General features: G+C 44.5%; 6 protein-coding genes across 6 annotated transcripts; 4 read left to right on the top strand and 2 right to left on the bottom strand.

The window, feature by feature from the left end:
- Positions 1–115: 115 nt before the first annotated feature.
- Positions 116–2468, top strand: M430DRAFT_17013 (hypothetical protein; the record flags this gene model as incomplete). Its single annotated transcript, XM_024863581.1, has 2 exons — positions 116–238; positions 291–2468. The coding sequence occupies 2 exons, from the start codon at positions 116–118 to the stop codon at positions 2466–2468; spliced, it is 2301 nt and encodes a 766-aa protein (XP_024723130.1).
- A 626-nt stretch (positions 2469–3094) lies between these two features.
- Positions 3095–4334, bottom strand: M430DRAFT_116894 (hypothetical protein). The gene is made up of 2 exons (XM_024861652.1): positions 4100–4334; positions 3095–3951 (listed from the first exon to the last, which is right to left on the bottom strand). Exons 1-2 carry the CDS (start codon positions 4299–4301, stop codon positions 3296–3298), a joined length of 858 nt encoding a protein of 285 aa, XP_024723129.1. The 5' UTR covers positions 4302–4334; the 3' UTR covers positions 3095–3295.
- Positions 4335–4670: 336 nt separating this feature from the next.
- M430DRAFT_97047 (hypothetical protein) lies at positions 4671–7187 on the top strand (the record flags this gene model as incomplete). The annotated part of the gene is made up of 2 exons (XM_024870005.1): positions 4671–4746; positions 4798–7187. The coding sequence occupies 2 exons, from the start codon at positions 4671–4673 to the stop codon at positions 7185–7187; spliced, it is 2466 nt and encodes an 821-aa protein (XP_024723128.1).
- A 487-nt stretch (positions 7188–7674) lies between these two features.
- Positions 7675–8756, top strand: M430DRAFT_64748 (hypothetical protein; the record flags this gene model as incomplete). Its single annotated transcript, XM_024869127.1, has 3 exons — positions 7675–7697; positions 7748–7881; positions 7955–8756. The coding sequence occupies 3 exons, from the start codon at positions 7675–7677 to the stop codon at positions 8608–8610; spliced, it is 813 nt and encodes a 270-aa protein (XP_024723127.1). The 3' UTR covers positions 8611–8756.
- Positions 8757–10373: 1617 nt separating this feature from the next.
- M430DRAFT_97602 (hypothetical protein) lies at positions 10374–11093 on the bottom strand (the record flags this gene model as incomplete). Its single annotated transcript, XM_024870051.1, has 2 exons — positions 10374–10951; positions 11000–11093. The coding sequence occupies 2 exons, from the start codon at positions 11091–11093 to the stop codon at positions 10374–10376; spliced, it is 672 nt and encodes a 223-aa protein (XP_024723126.1).
- Positions 11017–11963, top strand: M430DRAFT_40286 (hypothetical protein; the record flags this gene model as incomplete). The annotated part of the gene is made up of 3 exons (XM_024867383.1): positions 11017–11196; positions 11246–11335; positions 11611–11963. Exons 1-3 carry the CDS (start codon positions 11172–11174, stop codon positions 11961–11963), a joined length of 468 nt encoding a protein of 155 aa, XP_024723125.1. The 5' UTR covers positions 11017–11171.
- Positions 11964–21680: the final 9717 nt, after the last annotated feature.

Raw genomic sequence — 21680 nt, 5'->3', positions numbered from 1 at the left:
CATGGCAGTCCGTTTCCATATTGACTTCCATTAGCCTCTCGCATCACCCACTTCCCCAATCGACCCGCGGGTGGAGATGTTCCAGACCCGGGATTCGAAGGATTCATTCTTCAACATGAAGGCGCTGGCGCCGCGACACCGACCACTGTCTGAGGCCACAGAGATGTTTGATACAGACTTTGAGGACGATGACAGCGAGGTCGAAGAGGCCGATTCACCACGGCTCAGTCTGAACTCCGTATGTCGTATCACCGCCCCGTACCCTCTGTCTCCTAACATGATATCTTCAGTCCGGTCAAAGGAGTGAGTCGACTCTATCATCTTTAGAAGAAGTCCACACTCCAGGGCCACAAGAATACCAGGGGTTCAACTTCGAGCTGAGCACGAAGAAGGCGGTGGAGGGACCAAGAGGACCTCATCTCTTCAGAAGCTCGATTGAATCACACGACGAATATGTACTTGGGATGTCTCCTATGACTCCTAGACTATCCAGTATCCAGACGGCAGAGCCTGATGTTCCGCAAGTCCCGGAAATACCAAGGCGTCACCGACACACCTCAGTACTCGATGTCGATGATGAGTTGAACCTGGACGACGTCGCGAATTGGTCGCCGCGACAGGTCGCTAGGTGGATGTGGGAGGCTGGGCTCGAGCAGTCCATAGTCGAGAAGTTCCAGGAGAACGACATCTCAGGGGCTATCTTGATGACGCTGAAATTCGAGGACCTGCGAGAGCTTGACATTCCTTCGTTCGGACAGAGGACGAAGGTATGGAATGAAATCCATATCTTAAGGGGTAGTGCCCCAAGTTCTCCAAAGCCCGGCACCCCAATCGATGAAGCTGCGTCGCCGGTCCTAGAGAGAAGACCCTCCAGATACTCTTCGAGACGGGAGAAGAGCCACAGCCATGATTGCGATTCGGACGAGGAGCCAAGGAGACACAAGAGTTCGAGAAGGCGACATCAAAAGCGCCCTGATATTGTCTCCCCGCTTGAATCTGTCTCGATAGTCGGCATCGAGCAAATCATACCAAGACCACACAAGTGCTCCAAGGGAGAGAATTGCTCGAAGTGGAAGAGACAACAACGATTGATCGAGGCATTCAAGGCGGAACATCCCATGGGCGAGCAGGTCCAGACCCCTATCGGACATCCCATCAGTCCCGGACAGGGTGGCTCGATATGGATCGCAGGTGATCCTGGCAATCCGACGACGGCAGAAGCTATTGCGGAGGCTCCTCGGCCTGTCTCCGATGCAGTCCCGTCCGTCGTCGCATCGTCAGATGTGCTGGGCCCCGGGCAAGTGCCTGCTATCCGCCACTTGGAAGAGGCCAGTCTCAAGAATCTCGAGACCCGCGATCCTCAGGACAATGTCAAGCAGTTCCTCCAGTTCCAACACATGGACCCTTACCAAGTCAACTGGTCTTCAGAGGTTCCTCCGACCCCGCCGTACGAGATGTTCCCCACCCTCCCAAATCCCCACTCGAAACTCCAAACTCTCCCCAGACTCGCCATCCCTCCTCCACGTCCTGCCCCGCCGCGCACCTCCAGTGCCGGTGCCTTCTCTCCCTACCGCATGGAACGCGTCGAGGCCCAAACCCCCGAACTCCGCAACCAGACACAATCACCAGGATCGGTCTACCGTTTCGGGACCCCTTTCTCGGAAATGGACGTCCCTGTGACCGCCGTCCCTCTCGGCCCCGTCTCCCGCGATGCCTCTCAATCCGTCCCACCCAACATGTCCTACCGCAGCCCTATCACGCCCACCCAACGCACGCAATCCCGCGCCTCAGTCCGCCGCCCCTCCTTCGCCGCCATGCCGCGTGTCGACGAGAACACCCCTATTGCCCCGCCTCCCCAACCCCAATCCCAATCCCAATCCCTCGCCCCTTCATACCCCACCTCCGCATACCCCTCCTCCTCCGACCCTGCCCCCTGGTCTGCAGTTGACCAGCCCCCCTCCCGCGCGGCCGACGACATCAGCTACGCTGGGTACATGAAGAAGCGGAAGACCAAGATGCTCCGCCACGAATGGCACGAGCACCACTTCACCCTCCGCGGCACGCGCCTCTCCATGCACAAAGATGCGCGCGCTCTCGAGACCCTCGAGTACATCGACGTCGACGACTACGCCATCGCCTGCTCCTCGCTCGCCTCCTCCTCGAAGCTCAACTCGGCCTTCCGGGCGATGAACATCGCGCGCGGTAAGGGGCGCGAGGAGCCAGCCGCCTTCACCTTCCAGCTGATCCCGGCCGTCATCGAGAAGGGCCAGCGGCTGCGGCGCAAGGAGCGCGAGAGCGTGCTCGGCGACAAGGACGCCGGAAAGGAGGGCGCCAAGGCCAAGGTACACCACTTCGCGGTGCGCAGCCGCGATGAACGCATTGACTGGATGAGGGAACTCATGCTAGCCAAGGCCCTGAAGCAGAAGAGTGAGGGCTTCACGGTTAATGTCAATGGGAACATGATCTAGTCTCGATCACCCCATTACCATAAACTGAACCAACAAAAAAATAAACGAAGATGAAAATGAAAATGAAAAATAAATACCCCTTCTCCTTATTTCTTGAACACTAGCGGGCGGCATATCTTGGGCGTTTTCTCTTTTCCTTTCCTCTTTTCTTTTTCCTTTCTTCTTATTTCTTTGGATAGCTAGCTGGGTATGAAGGTATGAAGGAAGGAAAAGAAAGTCAAAGAAACTCACAATTTGAGTATATTTGGATTGGATTGGTATTGGATATCTTGGAAAGTATGTAGAAAGTGAATGAATGGTATATGGTATGATAGGATAGGATAGGATAGGATATGATATGATAGGTAGGACACTCCTTTGAAGGACTTCATACGGAGGCTTACTTACTTACTTTACTGTAATTGAATTGAAATGAAATGATATGAGATGAAATTGGAAGTCTTAAGAACACCGTATAAGAGAAAATCATCATGTGATGAGATGAGATGTAGATAGGTAGATAGGGGGATTTTTCTTTTCATGACCGCTCCACGAAATGCATACATACATATATATGCATATATATATATAATAATTTACACTGTTTGTTGTTTGTCGACGCTCTCTCGTACACTATAGTACAAATATGCTATACTATCTATACCTACTCATGCCTAAGCCGGAACGCCAATTTTTCTTTTTCTTTTCTTTGTTGAAACTTAGCCCGCTCCCAAGACACGCTTGCTAGCTTGTTTTGTGATATAGCATGCTGCTCAAGCTGGGTTGGTTGCGGCTCTCCCTTCCCGCCCTTCAAGGATTTGGCTTTAGGATTTCCCGGGGGGAGGGGATCATGTCTGGAATCGACCGGAGCCGCGCACGTCGGCGTGGTTGGCGACGACGGCCCAATCGATACGGTCCCACCAGCGCTCAGCATAGGCTCTCTTGCCGCCGACGCCGAAAGCGCCGACGCCGTAGTCGGGCAGGTAGACGTGTTCCCAGGTATTGATGCAGAGGACGGGGACGAGGTCGATGCCGCCGGGGGGCAGCTTCTTCTCGGCGTAGGCGCCGTGCGCACCGACGGTGTTGACGGGGTCGCTGCGCAGGGTGCGGCGCAGGGCGTCGCTGATGCTCTTGTTGTCCTCGGTGTTCATGTCGACGGGCTGGCGGCGGTGGTGGGCTCCCGGGTACGGCGAGCCCGCGAGGTACGTCGTCAGGATCGAATACTTGCGGCCGAGCGGGTGCTTGACGAGCCAGACGAAGCCCGGGCCGAACATCGAGCTGGCCGTGACGATGAGCTCTTGGCGGAGCGTGGCGATGGAGGAGAAGGACGCCTCGAGCTCCTTCTTCAAGGGCTCCGGCATGACCGTCTCGGTGGGTGAGAGGCACGAGAAGAAGAAGTGGTTGTTGTGCGCCATCGAGGCGTAGTTGAAGATCGGGGCCGAGTTGGGGTCGCGCGCGTACTTGATCGCGATGTCTTTGGGCGCTTTGGATTCGTATTCTCCTCCTGTGGTAAAATTTGGTTAGTGAAGCTGTTTCCGTCACGAGCCAATTTGCGTCCGGGGGAGCAAAAGGGAGAGCAGGAGCCAGATGGCTGGATCTGCGATATCGATGCCCTACAGATTGCTGCAGGTGCACACTGTTGTTCAACGTACCGACTGTGAGGCTGTTGAGCTTCTCTACCATGAGACTCTGATATTGGGTCCACGCCATGTCGAAGCCCGCCGGGCCCAGGAGACCTGGGATACCCTCATTGGTGAAATCATGAGCGAGAGGAGGCACCTGGTGAAGAGAACGACGGAATGGCCGTAACGTTAACGAACGCCCTATCCGAGGGATAAGAGTGGGCCGTAACATGCTGGGCAATTGATGATGGCTCTCTTCTCTCTCTCGCGCTGGAAGATCTCGAAAAGTACATCGCGGCAACAGCACAGGGGTCTTGCTAGTGTACCCACGTGACATAGCCGTTTACCGCGATGCGCGCCTCAGGTATCTATCAGGTATCTCCAGGTAAGGTACCTAGGTACCTTACACAGATAGAGAGGGACTGTAGGAGAACGCCGCCTCGCAGCTCCCCACTCTCGCACTTCGCCGTCGATGCCGCATTCGATATCTGTTTGATAATATAAGGATGAAACCCCGACATAAGCTATGGTTGATGTTGTCGTCGCTGAAAAGTAAAGGTGTATTGCAACCGCCATGACATCGCGGGGGAAGCCAGTGGCAATGGATGAAGATACGGTTCTTGGATACAACAAAGATGTTGAAGCTTTCCGGGAGCTGGAGTATCCCATGCTCAAGGGTCAGCGCCGACTCAATTCGATTATGAGATGTTGCTAATCTCGGGCTACAGATGCTGTTTATCTCGATCATGCTGGGACGACTTTGTATTCGAAGTCGCTCATGGAGAGATTCATGACTGATATGATGTCCAATCTTTACGGCAATCCCCATTCCGCCTCTCCATCCTCCCAATTATCGACAAACCGGATCGAAGACACCCGATTGAATGTTCTGCAGTTCTTCAATGCTGATCCAGATGAATTCGATATTGTCTTTGTTGCCAATGCCACCGCCGGGATAAAACTGGTGATGGATGCGTTCCGGGGGAGAGCTGGCGGATTCAACTACGGCTACCATATTGCTGCGCATACAAGTCTTGTTGGAGTTCGAGAGAATGCTGTATCAAGCTGTTGTCTTGATGATGAGGATGTTGAGCTGTGGCTCGACGGCTTTCGGAGTCTTGTGGACGGGAATCATGGCTGTGATTTGAATCTGTTCGCATACCCGGCCCAGTCAAACTTGGACGGACGGCGTCTACCATTAACATGGGCGCATAGAGTACGGGAAGCCAGTTCTCCCATGGGCTCGACAAATTACACCCTGCTCGATGCGTCTGCCATGGTCTCAACATCCCAGTTGGATTTAAGCGATGCGAGGACAGCTCCGGACTTCACTGTCCTTAGCTTCTACAAAATATTTGGATTTCCGGATTTGGGCGCATTGATTGTGAGGAAGGATTCTGGCTCAATCTTCGATAACCGGAAGTACTTTGGTGGAGGTACTGTTGATGTCGTCCTCTGCGTGAAGGAGCAATGGCACGCCCCAAAAACGCAGTCCCTACATGAGAGCCTTGAAGATGGTACTCTACCTCTCCATAACATCATGGCCTTGGATGCTGCAATCGACGTTCACAAAAGGTTGTATGGGTCTATGGATCAGATCGCAAGACACACTGCCTGTTTGGCGCGGAGACTATACGAGGGGCTAGCATCATTACGACATGCAAATTCTGAACCCGTATGCGTAATGCACTCCCCCGCATTTCCCTCGAGAGATGCCAATCTCAAGCAAGGTCCTGTGATAGCCTTCAATCTACGAAACAGTAGCGGAGCTTGGGTGAGCAACATCGAGTTTGAGAGACTGGCAGCTGTACGAAACATTCATGTCCGGACCGGCGGCGTTTGCAATCCCGGGGGTATTGCAACATCCTTGAAACTAGAAGCGTGGGAGATACGACGGAACTTCTCAGCTGGATATAGGTGTGGAGCCGAGACGGATATCTATTCTGGCAAGATCACTGGCATTATTCGAGCGAGCATAGGTGCAATGAGCACAATGAGCGATGTGGAAACATTCATCTCATTTGTTCGGGAATTCTATGTTGAAGAGAACCTTCCACTTCTTCACACGGACATCGCAGCGCATTCTGAGGAGCCGGCTGATCTGGTTGTAGAGAGCCTCACCGTCTACCCGATCAAGAGTTGTGGGGGCTTCAGCATTCCACCATCCGCTGCTTGGGAGGTCAGGCCAGAAGGCCTGGTATGGGATAGAGAATGGTGCCTTATCCACCAAGGGACGGGCCAGGCATTGAGTCAGAAACGGCATCCTCGCATGGCTTTGATCCGACCGGTAATTGATTTTCAAGCTGGGGCTCTCCGTGTCCATTACCTTGGAACACGGCCTCCCGGAGTGCCCGAAGAAATCAGAATACCCCTTTCAGCGAATCCTTCTTTCTACAAGCCGGTAGACGGCACCAGATCCCTCTCATCTCGTGTGTGTGGCGATGCCATTGTAACACATACTTATGCCAACCCTGAAATCAACAATTTCTTCTCGAGTGTCCTTGACGTCCCCTGCGTTCTGGCTAGGTTCCCCGCCGGAGGGTCAGGATTGAGCGGCCGCCATGCGAAAGCTCATATGCAGAAGCATCAACGGCCAAAGAAGATTTCCTCGAATTCGGATCCAGGCTTCCTAGGTTCTCTGACCCCGCCAGATTCAGATAGCGAGACGCAGAAGAGGCCGATACTGTTGTCAAACGAGAGTCCTATTCTTGCAATCAACAGATCAAGCCTCGATGCCCTGAATGAAGAAATCATAAAGGGTGGAGGTTCTCCTGCATCTGCCGCTGTATTCCGAGCGAATGTGATCCTTGCGCCTTCTAATCAGAATACTCAACAACAGCCCTATAGTGAGGATCATTGGACGAAGCTCCGCATCGGTCAGCAGGAATTTCAGATGCTGGGATCGTGCCGTCGCTGCCATATGATCTGCATTAACCAGAACACTGCGGAGAAAGATAAAGAGCCTTTTGTTACGCTGGCAAAAACACGAAGGTTTGACTCGAAGATTTTCTTTGGCTCTCATATGTGTCATATTCCTTCCAAAAATGCCACAAGAGAGAGCCAATGCCCTACGATTAAAGTAGGGGATATTGTGTCAATAAGTATGAACGTCGGTTGAAATTAGATATCCTTCATGTCGTTTTTATATTGCCGGATTTGAGCGACGATGCATTGCAGGGAGTGGGTGTACCAGTTGGTATCGTTCCGGTGATTCAGGGTGTTCTAGGAAGAACGATTCATCAAAAAGGCAATTAGAAAATCGAGTGATTTATGGTCATTGTATGTATATATACATGAATACGACAGACGGTTCCTGGTGTTAAATCTTTCCATTGCCTCGGTGCCTTCGTTTATTTTGAATCTAGTCTTCTTAGTGATGCTTCTGATTCGATAACTTGAAACTTTTTGCGGAGTGGACCGACATTGGATAATGCCTGAGTCTACAAGTGGTCGGATCTGGACGTCATCCTCAGTCAGGCTCATCACCACCAGGATTTATGTGGGGTAAAATGCATCAATTTACTCTGGGGTATTTTCCAATCCCCGACTTTTAGCAATCGCTTGTTTTGCTTGTATGTGGAACAAAGAAACTTATAATAAGCACAATGTCTACTAGCGTTGGCACGAGGTATCTATACCCGTCATCGACGACTAAGAAACAGCTACTAATTGCTCCAGCGACTGCTGTCTCTCAAGCAAGGTCCACAAAGCCACACCAACAGGAAGCATCGAGACGGTCGGTAGTCTTCAAACATATATCGCCGCGCCTAACGATGGCTCCAAAGCCAAATCAGTTGTCTTTATCCCAGACGGTATGATACGATTTCTGATTTCCCTCGCCTCCGAGGACTATAGATAGGAATTCGAGCTAATATCTACCCCCAGTCTTTGGTTGGGAACTCCCTAACATCCGTCTACTCGCAGACGACTACGCCAAAGCCGGATTATACTGCTACATCCCCGATATCCACCACGGCGATTCGCTCCCCATCGAATTTCTCTCTTCCATGGAACCTCCCCTCAAGACCCGCGACCAACTCAGCCTAATCGACAAGACCAAGAACACTGCTACAGTCAGCACAACCCTACCTCCCTGGCTCGTCAAGCATCGCCAATCCGTAAGCAAACCCATCATCGACTCCTTCATCTCCACCGTGCGCGCCATCCCCGGAACGCAGAAGGTCGGCACCGTTGGATTTTCCTGGGGCGGAAGATACGCCATCCTCGCAGCGTACGGCGACGTTGACGCCGCCTACGCGTGCCATCCCTCGCCGCTCAACGTCCCTGAAGATCTCCGTCCCGTGTCCAAACCACTCAGTCTAGCACTGGGTGATAAAGATAGCTTTCTGGACAGGAACGCGATGGGTCAGATTCAGGATGCGTTGGCGGTCAAGACGGATGTCCCGCATGAGTTGAGGATCTATGAGGATCAGATTCATGGGTTTACGTTGCGTGATGATTGGAGTGGGGATAAGGATCGGAAGGCTATGGATGAGGCGGAGATGCAGGGCATTGAGTGGTTTTGTAGATATCTCTCTTAGACTATTTCATCGGATGGAGAATCGGGACACTGGTTTGGATTCAAAAGTTCGTTGTAGATGGTTTATATATGCAGGATTGTTGACGGAGACTTTTGGTAGAGCTTGCTGTGACCATATATCTCTATATCTCTTTTTTCTTCAAATGGAACAGATTTCTTCTAAGTCACCTTCAATTTTTCAATTACCCTATGTATCTAGATAACTGTATTCGGAACAGAAATTCATGCTTCCACCTCACCCTACCTCCCTATATAAACCTCTCCCCCCCTCCCTCTACCTCTTTCCTTCATACCAAGAGGCTGTCAATACCTGCACACCTGCGTGCTTTCCCTGCGGGCTTATTCTCCAGCCCATTGTTCTCCTCCTATCCAATCCAACCATTCCATTCCATTCAGCTACTTGCTGTGCACCATTCATCATTCACTAAATCGTCATTGTGAAAGCACGTGCTATTGTCACGTGCGGGAGTCACAATGACAGGATCACGGGAATGTGACAACAACGCACGTGATATTCACCTTAATAACTAGGGTGAGATGAGTGAGTGAGCTAGAGTCCGTAATTGACAGCTGAGGTACCTTGGGTTGGCGAGTAAGGTATGCCACCTCCCATCTGTGGTCTTGAGGATTATTAAGAGGAGGGTTTGAATCCATGATTTACTTTCCTTAAATACTCTTGAACAAGAGTCTAACGGAGCTATGACAATCTTCTCGCTTAACCCGCTGACCCCCCCTATTACTTAGGTAGGCACTTGTCAGATTTGAATGTTGGAGCATCTTACATCTATTCAGCTTCAAGTCACCCTCCAGGGAGGTGTCTGTCGGCCCGTATTCTTGGTACAGCCACGACTTAAGTTGGACCCAGTCCTGGAATTTGGCCGATTTCTCGGGTCTTGTATGGAGACGGGCAAGTTGTATGCGAGTCTTGATTGTTTGCCTCTACATTGAAAAAGCCCGGGGGTCGCAATGCTTTCATATCCTATGGTAAAGGCAAAAGATGAGACCTCGACGGTAAAGTAGCACATTGGTTCACTTTTGGGACAAGTGTTCAAGATAAGCATATCTCAATCAAAGTTTCCAAGGGAGGATTCAAAGTGAAGATAATGATTAGCAGCGTGGTCTGTGTCTGCTCAATTGATCAGCTCTCTTCGAAAGCCATTGGATACCCGGAGATTAAGAACTGGTGCTTGGCAAATGATCGAATAAGGATATGAATCCAAAGACTAAAAGGAGGTAGTAGTCAGGGTATCAAGTTTGAGCTGCGGTTTGCTGTGGATGACGAGATTTAACAAACTTCCGAGACATAACCAGATGGAATAACACTGGTAGGGCGCAGTGGCTTTCCGAAGGGACAAGGCCGATTGTAAAGCCCGTGCCGTGACGGAAGAAATCTCACCATCGTCCAGTTGACCTGACTTTCTGATTCCTTCGAATTCGTCGGCCAGTCTCCACGTGAAGAGCCTACTGATGTGATCAAAGCAGATACTAAAACTCCCAGCTATCTGTCCGTAGATATTGGCTGCGTCATGGTGCTACCGCAAAGGAGCTCGTTGTGCAAGACATACAACAATATCAAAGTCAGAAGATAATATAAAATCAAATCAAAGAGCTTGTAGTTCGAGAATTGAGGTTTGAAAAATTCCGACATATGACTTTTTTTGCCTTCTTCTAGAAACACATAACAAGGCGCCGCCCTTTCGCGAGAAGCTCGCTCATGAGCAGCCGTCAATACATGAATAACCTAAAACCCTGTAAATCCAGCGTTTATTGCTTCTTTTTTGATACAGATCTCGTCACGTGCCCTCCATTCTTTTGGGCCTTCACACCGGCTTTCTCTTCCTGTTCCCTCTCGAACTTCTCGGCCTCGTCCTGGTCTTTCCTCTCAGCATACCATTGTCCCGCCTGCAAGACGAGAACTCCAACTAAAACAAGTGCCAAAATTGTGTTGCTGGCAGCGAGAACCCGCAAGCTGTCTTCCCTGCCAACAACTGTTTCCGTGGAGCCCTCAGGCACAAGGTCGTAGGTGCCCGCAGTGGTGATTCTAAGCCCCTTCACGATATTGGTAATGTAGACGACCACGCCGACCGTGTAAAGACCCAAGGATGCGCCATCAAAGAGGAGGTTCGCCTCAGAAGGCTTAAAGAGCTTGATAAAGAAACCCATGAAGCCGATCGAGATGGCGATATGGAGAATGCGAGGGATAATCGGAGGCGACGCGTGCACGAACTTGAGGTGGGTCTCCAATTGATCATAATACTCAGGGGGCGTCGCAGCGGATGTCCACAGGAGGGGATAGTCGTAGGGAAATGAGGAGAACAACATGCCCAGGAAAAAACATGTTGCTATGGACTGTCAGTCAAAGAAATAACACGTTGAAGTCCGACACTCACGGCCAATGATCATAAAAGTCGCAAAACTTCCTGAACTAGTTTGTCCCTTTGGCTTTTCATAGGTCTTGAAGATTGAAACCTTCTTGGGATCCATTGCGAATAAGAATGCGCGCGAAAGCTCGGTGTCGCTGTGCTCTGATGTCTTCTGTTATCTTTACCGACTAAATCAAGGATGCGCCGGGTGCCGAGGAGAGATAGTCAGCTTTGCAGACACGAAAGGCCCTCAGAATAGCTGATGAAATGTAGGAGGTCGTGAAATCGTCGGAGAATTAACCAAGACAAGCTTCTGGAACGTTTGGATGGAAGAGAAGAGGCCACAGGTACAGAAGTGGGCGGGTGTGCGGAGGCTCTCGTGAGCTTCAATTTTCGACGTCTGATCTAGCGGGCGCTAATACCCCATATGGATTTAGCGCATTTAGGGGTCCAGATATGAAGAGGCACAGCGCACTAACCGAAAGGGGACCTACTCCGTGCTATCACATGTCAAATTCATAACTTCATTATTAACGATGCATATAAGTTTTGTTTCTTTTACCTATTCATGCTAGACATGGAACTGGATGCGATTGTATTATAGATGTCTATTTAACTGATCAACTTATTGCTACAAGCTGGATATCAAGCAAGGTGCTTGGAGATCCGGTGCATCCAGGCGACGCGCCAGAATTATTCAGACAGCAACTTCAGAAGTTTGGTGGATGTGGTTATTCTTCGCTTCATCTTCACTAGTGGTCTCGATGGGAGTAGGGTTTCTGAGATCAATTTAGGCGGCCAGTTTCCTCGACTTTTCGGTCGCTGCCACACCACCGAGGATCGCCTCTTCACCGTGAAAGTGCCCGACAATCTCCTTCAGTGCAGTGTTTCGTGTCTCGATATAGAACTTCCACACAATGAAGAGTTCGAAAAGGAGCTAGATGTCGTAGACGATGTAGTACTTCTGTTTGATATGAGACAGCGCAACTAGGTTCACATATTAGTTGAAGAGCAGGGAAAGATCCACAGCCAGCCACAAAACGGTTGTGCCCTATGCCTCAATTAATTCGGGCAACCCCTGATAGAAGATCTGGAGATAAGTTACCTTCGCACGAATGTTGAAAACACATCCCGGTGGCAACAATCATGTTGATGATCTGGAGAATAGCATTGATGAGAAGTTGTGTTGTCCCATTGGTAATGCCTACTTGGATTAGGACGGTGTGAATATAATAACTGGGATCAAAGATCAGTTTCTACCTATACATACCTGACAAATCCGTTCCCTGACCACTGGGAGAAAAAAGCCAAGGGGATTACCAGTAGTCCTCCAATGCTCGGACCAAGCATTACCCTCGAGCTCTTGCTCAAGATTCAAAGTCTCGCGGATTTCGAGATATTCAAGTTGGACAACTTCATCCAGAATGTTATTTCTTCTGGGTCTTAGCTATTGTCCCTAGCTGGGTCTTTGCCGTTTCTTTCATCAGCAGAAACATCATGTAAGTGGTGGAGGATAAAACTCTATTGCTGTATAAGTGCGAACTATGGATCTAGGGGCAGAAAAGCCCTTGAACCAAACCCATGTTCTTGGCTCGGTTCCAAGTGATGAGGTTCGGGCTGAATGGACCTCGTCCGGGGTAGCGATATCCCCGCAAATACCCCATACCAGGATGACCACTTTGAATACAAGCGAACCTATGCCGATCGTATGTTTGAAACTACCCAGCCCTCTACGAGGGAAATATATTATTCCACTTGAAATTTTAGGTAGGTTTTACGCATCGGATTTAGGTTGCATGGTTATTGATGGAAAGGAAATCAAGCCGCAACTAACGACTGCTGGATCATGTGATGCTAATGCTCAGAAATCAAGTTTCTTTCGCCGCTGGATATGTATGGGTTTTTCATGCTTGTGGCTTCAAAGACGAAAGAAAACCGTCTTACTATAGAATATATTATAGTAGTAGTAGTAACATCTTCCTCTATTAAATACCTATACTAGGTACTATAAGAGTTTAATCTAAGTTTTAGTGTACATATAGTTTTACAAGAGAGAAAGAAAATAAAACCCTCCTACTAAGGCGCCGTTATATCGCCGGTCCTTTTGTTATGTCCTTATCTCCTCTATATAAGCCTGTAGATATCGCTATAGATATAGCACGCCTCTTGTACGCTAGACTACTCTTAGTACTCTACTTTGTTCTTAGATTAGAAATAAGAAAATAATAACCGCCTATAGTCACCCTAGTTCTTACCTAAGGGTTGCCCTTTATTTGTCTATACGCTATTCTTTTAACTCTTAAGATAAAAAATTCTAATCTTATAAGCCTCTTCCTCTCTTTGTATCGTAAATTACTTTTATAACTACCCTAGGTACTAGTTTCGTACGCGTGTTAGGTATAGCCTTTGTTTACTAGCTAGGACGTTACGTAGGCTTGTCTTAATGTAGGCCTAAGGCTGTCCTAATTGTTGTCCTAATTGTTGTTCTATACTAAATCTAGTTTAGTTCCTGTCGCCTATTTAGTTACTTACTAGTAAGGGGTCTTTGTTGTGTTCTATATAAACATCTTACCTTTCTGTCTTTCTCTTTACTAATTTACTTATAACCTTTCCTTCTTCTTTATTTACTCTTAAACTCCTCTCTCTAAAACTAAAATCCTAAAACACCTTTAACATCTCTTAGTTGTCCCTTCCTTTAAGATACCTTACGCCGCCCCTACTATAACCCTATAGAAGCAGGGACGCGACTACTCCCCTTTGCTTTACTAGTCTACTAGTAAGCGTGTCTGTACTAGTAAGCCTCCCCGGGCTAGTCGTGTGTAATCCCGGGTATGGCCCGGGTATACTTGCTTAAGTAGGTAGCGTTATAGATTCTGGTTAGAATTATGCGGCTCTTTTGTGTTAGTTATAGCCTAAGTGTGTTCTAGTAGTATAGCTATTTTGTTTAAGTCCTATCCTAGTTAATAAATGTTAGTGTTAGTTAAACCCTAGGTTGTCCTAGGTATTCCTTGTATCCTTCTCGTATTTAATTAGTTAGCTAAGGCCTAGACTATAAGGCGGTACTGTCCTAGGATACCTAGCCCTATTAGCTATCTAGCTACCTTCTAGAGACGACCCGGGTCAGATGTAATTACCTAATAATCTAATAGGCCTAGTTATTTGATTAGGTACGCCTTCTGTTCTCTAAAATCTAGGTATCTAGTAATAATATACTTTACTATCTAAGACCTCTACTTATATAGGTAATCCGCTAAGTAGGTAGAGACCTTTCTTTAGGTTAAGAAGGCTTAGAGACTAATCTTCTCTGTCTTAATAGCTAGTACTAAGGAGTATTCTGCTTTTGTTATCGATTTATATCTCTCTATACGTTCCTCTCCTAGCTCTCTCTACTATACAAGGGTTAACCTAGGGTTGTCCTACTAGTAGCGTTTCTACTATATATTCTAATCCTTATAGAGTTTCTTCTTAAAGATACCTTATGCCTTAGTAAGGGAGAGCTTCTCTAGTAAAAGAGGTGTCTTAGGTTCCTTGTCTTATGTTATATTCTAGTCCTTAAGCTTATTCCTTACCTATCTTTCTTTAACTTCTACTAGGGTAGGCCTTAGGTTAGACTAGGGCCTACCCTTACTAGGATCTGTGTTCCTCTATATCCGGTCTCTAGCGTTCTAAATAACAGCTTTATAACTTATAAGCTATACTCTTACCTATATAGTCTTCTAGAGGAATTTAAAGTAAAGGTAGATTAGGGGTACGTTTGTTTTAGTATATAAGATCTTAATTAGGGTAGCCTTAAACGCTCTAGAGACTGCCCTAAGACTACTGTTTTAGATCTTCTAGAGTGACTTTACTATCCTTAAGAGACCCTTAGTAAGGTCTGTAGTTAAGAGCTAAACTACTAAGGCGTATGTAAGCGCTAGGGAGATAACTATATAGTATATTAGACAGGCTTTCTTTATTGTTATGCCTTACGTTAAGGCTATAGTATAGGTTAAGGCTAGTATCTGTCTCTCTATCTTTCCTTTTAGGTGTTTTAAGTAAGCTCCTTATGTTAGCTTTAGGTCTAGGATAAGGCTAAGGATCTTAATTAACGGTTCTAGGGTAATCTCTATATTACTTAAGGAGAGGCCTACGTTTAGGTTATGTTTTTGTCTTTTACTTAAGTAGAGTAGATAGTATTTCGTTAGTTTAAAGACAGCCTTATGTCTGTAGGCCTAGTTAGAACATACCTAGTAAATCTTTACTAGCCCTTAGTAATTCCCTTTTATTGTCTTGCCTTAGACAATAATGTTTATATTATTAACAAATCTAACAGTACTTCTCTCTTATAAGGTAGTATTATACTATTCTACTAGTTCTAAGTTATAAAACAGAAAGAGGATAAGGGACAAGAGAGAGCCTTATAGAATTCTAAAGAAGACTTTAAAGAAGGGGCTAGTATAGTTATTAATCTTAATTAAACTACTTCTCCCTAAGAGAAAGCCTTTAACTAGTTAGACTATCTACTCTAGGATCTCCTTTATGTATAAGATATAAAGAAGCCTTAGGTAAGATAAATTATTAAAGGCCCTAGCTATATCTAGGCTAAGAATCGACGCCGCTATTTTTAGGCTACTTTACTAAGCCTTATAGACCTGTTCTATAATTAGTTCTAGTGCCGTAGTTATGTCTCTCCTTCTCTACGCCCTTATTTAGTATACTAGAAAGAGTTAGTAATCCTCTACTAGGTTAGTTAGTCTTATAGCGACTAGCTTCTCTAGAGTCTTTCTAAGGGTATTAAGAAGGGTAATTAGTTAATATAATTTTACTTAGTAGTAGTCTTTTCCTAGCTTTAGGATTATAATAGTTTAGGCTACCCTAAACTTCTCTAGGAAGTACCTGACCTAAGTATAGTAGTTAAAGAGGTAGGTATAGTGTTAGAGTAAGACCTCTATTAACATTTTAATAATCTTGTTTAGGATCTTATCTAGGCCTAAGGCCTTCTTGTTCTTAAGCTTTTTAATTATAGCGTAAACTTTATCTACTAAGAACTCTTATAAGTAGAATAGACTGTCTCTATACTATCTTCTTCTTAGGTTAACCGGCCTGTCTTAAGGGTATTAGTATTCTAAGATGTCTAAAAGATTAGTGTTAAGAGCTAGAGTAAAGAAAACGTCTTAGAAAGCTTTAGCCTTCTTCTTATAAGTATTAACTAAGGCCCTTTTACCCTAGGGGTAGAGGGTTAAGAACTATAGTAAGGGTCTAGGCAAGTAGCTTTTGTTCTTTGCCTATTGTTTAAGTTACTATATTCTCCTTTTCTACTAGCTAGCCTTATAGACTAGGGCCCTAAAGTAAAGGGTCTAGGCTTTTAGGATTACCTTCTTCTTTTCTCTTACTATTCTATACTACTCTCTTATCGTCTCTTCTAGAATTCTCTTACCTCTTTTCTAGTACCTTCTTAGATCTACTTGTCTTACCTTCTTTACTTACTTACTATACTCCTTGTTCTAAAAGCTTTTAGACTTGTCGCTTACCCTTTACTATAAGACCGCTACTTTAATAGCCTGATTTAAGGAGTCTATAAGTAGTTAGAGCTAGTTGTTAATATCTTCTAAAGTACGTAGCTTAGAGATTACTAGCGCTAAGCCTTATAAGATTTTAAAGAGCTTTAGTTTGTTAGTCGCTTTTTATTGTCTTTATAAGAGTAGGACGTAGCTTTTAGCCTTAAATCTAAGCTTTATAGTAATAAAGAAGTAATTAGACTAGAGGTCGTGTCCTAGCTTTACTTTATAAGAGCTAAGGAGATCTTTAAATTTAATTAGGATTAGGGCTAGGTTAATATAAGATTTGTAGTTTCTTCTTCCTTACGTTCGTTCTCTAATAAGCGTTATAATCTTAAGTAAAAAGTCTTATAGAATACTTATTACTTTATCTAACATTCTCTCTAGGTCTTAAGAGGCTCTACCCCCTTATATAGAGTAATAGAGGTTAAAGTCCCTTACTACTATATACTTGTAGCTTTAGTTGTCTAGCTTCTCTTAGAGGGCTAAGAGAGTAGAGGGTCTTCTTAAGGTACGCTTATTAAGAGGGAAAGGGTTATAGATGTTTGTAACTTTAACTAGCGTTAAAGTACCTATAACGTCGACTTTAAGGCTAACTTAGTATAGGTCTAGGTAAGGGGTGTTAAAGGTCTAAGTAGTCTAATTAATCCTTTTGTTTATATATATTACTACTCTTGTACTCTCTACCTGTCTATAGATTAGTCTTTACTAGAGACCTAGTAAGGTAGTTATAAAGTCGTGTCTATTATATTAGGGTTCTTAAATAGCTAGGATGTCGTACTAGGCTAAGGAGGGGTCTTAGAGTAGCGCGATTATAACGTCCTTCTTTTTGTTAACGTTATATTATAGTATATTAAATAAGTCCTAGTCTAATTCTATAAGAAGTCCTAGCTTATAAGTATTTTATCTATTTAGGATTCTGTCTAGCTTAGGATAAGGACGACTAGAGTTACGCGACTAGGTACTATAGAGGTTCTAAAGCTTAGTATTAAGAGAGAAAGAGGCCGGGAGTTAGAGCTATTAGTTTCTTTATTCTTTCTCTTCTTATTTAAGGAACTAGTAAGAGGGCTTGTATCTCTTACTTAAGGGCTAAAGGTTTATATGTATTAGTGTATAGCTCCTTCTTAGCCTATTAGAGTATTAACTCTTAGTCTTCTTATAGAGCGTTTTAGGTTACTTAAGGTAAGAGTAAGGGTTAGGCCTAGGGCTACCCTAGTATTAATTAGATCTCTTTAACAATACTTACTAGGCCTTATAAGGGCCACTTACTTTATCTCTTTTAATTTTTTCTATAGTAGCAGGTAGGCCGCCTAGTCTTAAGCCTAGTGTCCTCTTTTCTTATAGTTAGTATATCTCTATTTCTCTTTGTTTTATAAGTTTTAGTATGTCTTTGTCTAGTAAGAGCCTACGTATGTTCTATAAGTTTCTTGTTTTAAACATATAGTTAACTAGTAGGGTCTTATCTTCTAGTACTTAAAGTACTAGTTTAGGGACACTCCTAGAGAGTAGAGGGTATAGTAGTATAGTTCGCTATCTACTATTAAGCCTTCCTTAATTACCTTTTCTACGTGTTTAAAGTCTAAGATACTTAGGATAAGGGACGTCTACTACTTCTCTTAGGCGCGTGCCTTAACTAGCTAGAACGACTTAACGATTTAGATCCTTAGGTTTAATACCTAGATAGCCTAGATCTATTCCTTTCTCTCTAGAGAATCCTCTTTAAGGCCTACTGTTAGGGACTTAAAGGGGTAGGATCAGGAATACGCGGGCCCTACGTACCTATAGGCACGCTAGGGCTACTTAGGGTTCTCGGGTAGTATACATATATCTTAGGGAGTAAAGGGTAAGGAAAGAGGGTAAGAATTAGTTTAGATTTAAATTAAAGTATACTACGACTTGCTAGCTACTTGACTATAATTCTCTACTATATTACCTATAATACTAATCTCTAACATTCTAATTCTTCTTCTTATTAAGGAGGCAGCTCGTTATAGTTATAGTACTTAGTCGTTTAGAAAGAGACACTTAAGGGACTCTTATAAGAGAAGCTACTAGTAAAGGAAACCCTAGTAAAGGAACTCTTACTATAATATAAGTAAGCTATATAGTAGTTAGGTAAGAGTAGGATTAAGGAGTAAGAGACGCTAGCGACAAGTTAGTAACGCTTAGTTAAGTCAAAAGGCTATAGGCGTAACTCGTAAAAGCCTAGAAACGTAATAAGGAACTCGAGCGACTAAATAAAGAGAGAGACAAGGAGGAGTGTAAGGCCTAAGAAAGGTCGCTCTAATAGCTTATTAAGGAAGAGCGTATAAAGAGCTAGCGTCTCTCTTTACGCCTCTACGTACCTAAAGACAAGGCTAGAGACACGATCTAGGAACAAGACAGTATCTATAATAAGGCTATAGAGTCTGTAAGAAGACACTTAGTAACACCCCTAAGACTACTAGTATTCGTGACAATAACGGTTAAGTAACGACAGGCCCTAGCCCTAAAACCCTTTATAGGTAAGAATATCTTAGAATATAACGACTTTATATATACTTATAAGATAGAGTTTTGTATAAGCCCTAACATTTATACGATAAAAGAGAGCAAAATTATGTACGCTATACTATACCTAAAGAAGACCCCTTAATCTGTATAGATACGTAAAGAGTAAGAGTAAGAAGAGGATACTAAGACATAGCGCGGTTTTAAGAGGGTTATACTGTCTTACCTAGGTAGCCTAGAAACAGTAAAGTTAAAGGCGCTTAGCTAGCGTAAGAAGGTAGTACTTTACCTAGGACAATCTATCTAGTCGTTTGTCTAATACCTAAAGCTCCTTAAGGAACAACTCCCTTCTAAATCTAAAGAGACTAGGATAAATGTTCTCTTTACTAAGCTAACGTAAGAGCTTTAAGTTAAGGTCGCTAAGCACGAGCTTTTACAGACCTGTAAGGAACTTATTATAGTAGTAACTTAGATCTAGAAAAGTATAGTAGGTTAGGATTCTAATAACGACAAGCGTATAGAAGGGCGCTAGTAAGGACATAGTAAACACACAGGTCGTTAAAGGAGTTAGTCCTTATCTAAGGAGTACTAGTAAGGACGTAGTAAGTACTTAGCGCGTTAATAGAGCCGCTTTATGTCTAGAGAACATTTAGGGAAAAGGAGAGGTTTATAAGACTCGCGTTCTCGACACCCTAGTATAGGCGTTAACAATACGCTACTATAATCTAGCTCGAACCTAGGCCTACGCCTAGAATACTATAAGTATAAGGGAAGGAGGCATTATATAAGGGATTATAGGTCTACGTTTACGCTAAGGATACGCCTAGAGGTCGTCTACTACGTCTATAGAGAAAAGGGCTATATAGCCTTAGCCTGCCTTAAGAGGGCTAATAGGCGTACTAACTTAGGGAAAGAGAGGGCCTAAGGATAGTCGCCTTAATTAACTTAGGCCTCTCTAACAAAAAGAGGCGGTTAGATTATAAGGGGTAGCTAAGGATACGCCTTCTTATTGTTATTAAGGTATAGGATAGCTAAGGGAGGGCAAAGAAAGTACGGGGTCTAATTAATAGCGGGGTAGAGGCTAATGTAGTCTCTTAGTCCCTTATAGTTAAGTATAGGTAGTACGATAGAAACACTACCTTCTTGTGTTTATAGCTCTAGATAGTTAATAGTAACTTAATTTTTGTCTTTAAAGAGTATTAGGTCTTAGTAAGCGCTACTAACTTAAAGGGTAAGACCTAGAAAGACACGTATAAGTTCTTAGCCGTAAACCTAAAGACATACTTAATAGTGCTTAAGTACCTATAGCTCTATAAGGTAAACCCTAGGATTAATTTTATTACTAAGACATAAGAGTATCGCTAGAGACACAAAGGCGTAAAGATTATAGAACCTAAGGAATTTGTACAGGTCTTAGAAGAAGAAGAAGATACACTACTATTTAGGGCGTTCCTTAAGAGAGGCTATAGTAGCCCTCTTATAGTAGCTATACTTAGTGACAGCACGTTAATAGCACTACGTATACCTGCCGAGTATAAGGATTTTGTACGCGTGTTTAGTAACGAGGAGGTAAGGAGGCTCTTAGATAAAAACAGGGCTTAGTACGTAATTAAGCTAGAACCTAGCGCTAAGCTACTATAAGGACTACTTTACCTACTAGTAGAGAAAGAAATAAAGGTGTTATAAGAATACCTAGAGAACAAGTTAGAAAGGGGCTAGATTAGAAGGTCTTATAGTCTAGTAGGCGTACTTATTATGTTTGTACTAAAGAAGGATAGGGGCCTGTGCCTTTACGTCGACTACTAGGCGCTAAACAAGATTACTATTAAGAATTAGACGCCTCTACTACTAATTAGCGAGACACTAGATTAGCTTAGGAGAGCCGTAGTCTTTATAAAGCTCGACCTAAAAGATGCTTACTACTATATTTGTATTCGGCCTAGTAACAAGTAAAAGACAGCGTTTTGTACGTAATATAGCTATTTCAAGTATTACATTATGCCTTTTAGATTGTATAATACGCTAGCTACGTTCTAGTAGTATATTAACGAGACGCTAGCAGGCCTAGTAGACGTTACTTACGTAATCTACCTAGACAATATCCTAATCTTTTTAGAGAAGGCAGAAGACTATACGACGTATGTACACTAGGTACTTAAACAGTTATAATAGTATAACCTCTACGTTAACCTTAAGAAATACGATTTTAATACTTAGTCTGTAGAGTTCTTAGGTTTTGTTGTTTTGACTAAGGGAGTGTTAATAGAGTTAAGCCAGGTCTCTATAATTAGAGAGTAGCTAGTACCGCGTACTTTCCGGGATATTTAGGTGTTTTTAGGTTTTGTAAACTTCTACTACTAGTTTATTAAAGGCTACTCGCGGCTAATAGTACTACTTACTGACCTCTTAAAGGGTACAAATTAAGGTAAGAAGGTAAGGCCTTTAGTGTTTAAAAAGAAAGTGTAGCGCGTATTTAACAAGCTAAAGAAGGTATTTACGACTACTCTAATACTTGCTTACTTTACGCTAGGGTTACTTACGCTCGTTAAGACTAATACATCCTAGTTTACTATAGCTAGGGTTTTGTTATAACTTGTCGGCTAAGAGGACATAAAGTAGTAGTACCTTGTTGCCTTTTACTTAAAGAAGCTAAACCTAGTACAACAGGTCTACCTAACCTA

The sequence above is a fragment of the Amorphotheca resinae genome (assembly GCF_003019875.1).
Source record: "Amorphotheca resinae ATCC 22711 unplaced genomic scaffold M430scaffold_3, whole genome shotgun sequence".
Classification (NCBI taxonomy): domain Eukaryota; kingdom Fungi; phylum Ascomycota; class Leotiomycetes; order Helotiales; family Amorphothecaceae; genus Amorphotheca; species Amorphotheca resinae.
Note: the sequence above shows the minus strand (reverse complement) of the source record. Positions and strands in the feature narration are given on the sequence as shown.

Excerpts from the sequence above, each read along its gene's own strand:
- M430DRAFT_116894 (XM_024861652.1), bottom strand. The coding sequence starts at position 4,301 with ATGTTACGGCCCACTCTTATCCCTCGGATAGGGCGTTCGTTAACGTTA. Across the intron at positions 3,952-4,099 it reads GCTCAACAGCCTCACAGTCG|GAGGAGAATACGAATCCAAA; the intron begins GTACGTTGAACA and ends ATTTTACCACAG.